At 53.8% G+C, this 1,711-nt stretch overlaps 1 protein-coding gene across 1 annotated transcript in view; it reads left to right on the forward strand.

Moving 5' to 3' along the window:
- The window catches only part of VPS36 (vacuolar protein sorting 36), a gene marked incomplete at both ends in the record, with an annotated part of 2,514 nt that extends 1,912 nt beyond the window's left edge, over positions 1 to 602 (forward strand). Inside the window, 4 exons of the mRNA XM_005819625.1 lie at positions 75 to 112; positions 160 to 223; positions 356 to 463; positions 510 to 602. Of these exons, the coding sequence (XP_005819682.1) occupies positions 75 to 112; positions 160 to 223; positions 356 to 463; positions 510 to 602 (303 nt within the window). The remainder of the gene's footprint in view (positions 1 to 74; positions 113 to 159; positions 224 to 355; positions 464 to 509) is intronic.
- Between the last annotated feature and the right edge of the window lie 1,109 nt (positions 603 to 1,711).

Consider the following 1,711-nt stretch of genomic DNA (forward strand, 5'->3'; position numbering starts at 1 on the left):
TGATATCGCCAGCGGATCTGAGAAAGGTAACGAGCTCCTCGAGACGGATTGCCCCTGCTGAAGTCCTGACGCAGGCTTGCGAGCTGTTTGAGCCCAAGGGAATCAAACTTCGGTCTCCTCCTCCTCCCCTGTAGATCTCAGTGACTGATTCTCCCTCAGGCTACATCAGTTCCGAAGTGGCGTTGTGGTGATCAAAAGAAAAGATGATGGAGTCCAGAACGAGGTTCCCTCCCCTCCCTTCCCCTTCCCCCCCCCCCCTCACCTCACCTCACCTCACTTCCCGTCCCTCTTCTGCTCTCCGCTCCAATCCCCTCCCCTGCTCTGCTCTCCCCTTCTCCCGCTCATGTCCGTGCAGAACGACGCCGTCGTCCAGATGCTCAAGGAGAGCGGGAGAGGAGTCAACGCCGCGCAGGCAGCCAAGGAGCTGGGCATGTCTGTGGCTGCTGCGCGAGAGCTGCTCAAGGTACTTGAGCTCCTGGTGTGCCCGCAGCGCTGACGGGGGAGGGAAGGAGGAGGAGAGGAGGGGGACGATCTGCAGAGACGACAGCATAGAGGGTCTCAACTTCTACTTCAACGTCTTCTCAGGGTTCAAAGAGGAATGAAACTAAACCACCCGATCATAAACTCCCGCTTCACAAGATAGGTTATGAGCCTGGGCCAGACCGCCGGGCCGGCCGCAAGTTCAAAGTTTACGGGCTGTGACTGAGCCGGCCAGTTGGGGCACCGGCCCGGCCCGGCCGGGGCGACCGTCAGTCCGGTCTTGTCACTGAGTAGCCCGGCCTGAGCGCCTCCAACTCAGGAGTCCGGGCCCACTGTGAAACGGCTGTAACGGATTGAGTCAACTAGAGTCGGTCAAGTCGAAGGGTTATATTGTCGTGTCAGGGGGTGGGGGTGATATTGAAGGGGGTAAGGTTTGAAAAGTAGGGGTCATTTGGATATGAACACTGTTTAAATTTAGGGTGGTAGGGGTAATGCATCGTGGGGTAGGGGTAACAGAGATCCAAAGATGGGGGTGGGGGTATACAATCAATATGATCATGGACAACACTTAGCAGCATATGATCATGGACAACACTTAGCAGCAGAAGCTGCGAACAGCAAGAGAGGAAGAGGAAGAGAGAGAGGAAGAGAGGAAGAGGAAGAGGAAGAGAGAGAGGAAGAGAGAGAGGAAGAGAGGAAGAGGAAGAGAGAGAGGAAGAGAGGAAGAGAGAGAGGAAGAGAGGAAGAGAGAGAGGAAGATGAAAAGCAGGAGAGGGAGGAGGAAAGCACTAAAGACGAGAGATAGCTCGAACAAGTGCATGCGATGGTGAAGGCAAAATGACTAACAATAGACTGATGTGCGTCGGAAGGAAGGATATACGGAGAGGATGGAAGAACACATAGAGAGCAGAGAGCATGGATCCTGCACCAAGACGACGAAGGGTTTGGATTAGTCTGAGGAGGTTGAATGGATTTGAAACACAAGAATGTGAAGAAGAGGATATGCCATCTGCGGTGTTGTTGAGATTAACTCTGTTGCAGGGATAGAGAAAACACGGTGATACACAGGAGATGAGAAGATGAGGAGCATTCAGACACACAGGCACACGAGCTGGGTGTGAAGGCGTACTTTCAGGATCTTGGGGTGAAATCAACTTGTCTTGTCAAAGCGTGGTGCACGGCGGCTGCCAGCCATGATTGATCGTAACAAGGCATGAGTGAGAGAACAGCG

This window comes from Guillardia theta (genome assembly GCF_000315625.1).
Source record: "Guillardia theta CCMP2712 unplaced genomic scaffold GUITHscaffold_214, whole genome shotgun sequence".
Taxonomy (NCBI): Eukaryota; class Cryptophyceae; order Pyrenomonadales; family Geminigeraceae; genus Guillardia; species Guillardia theta.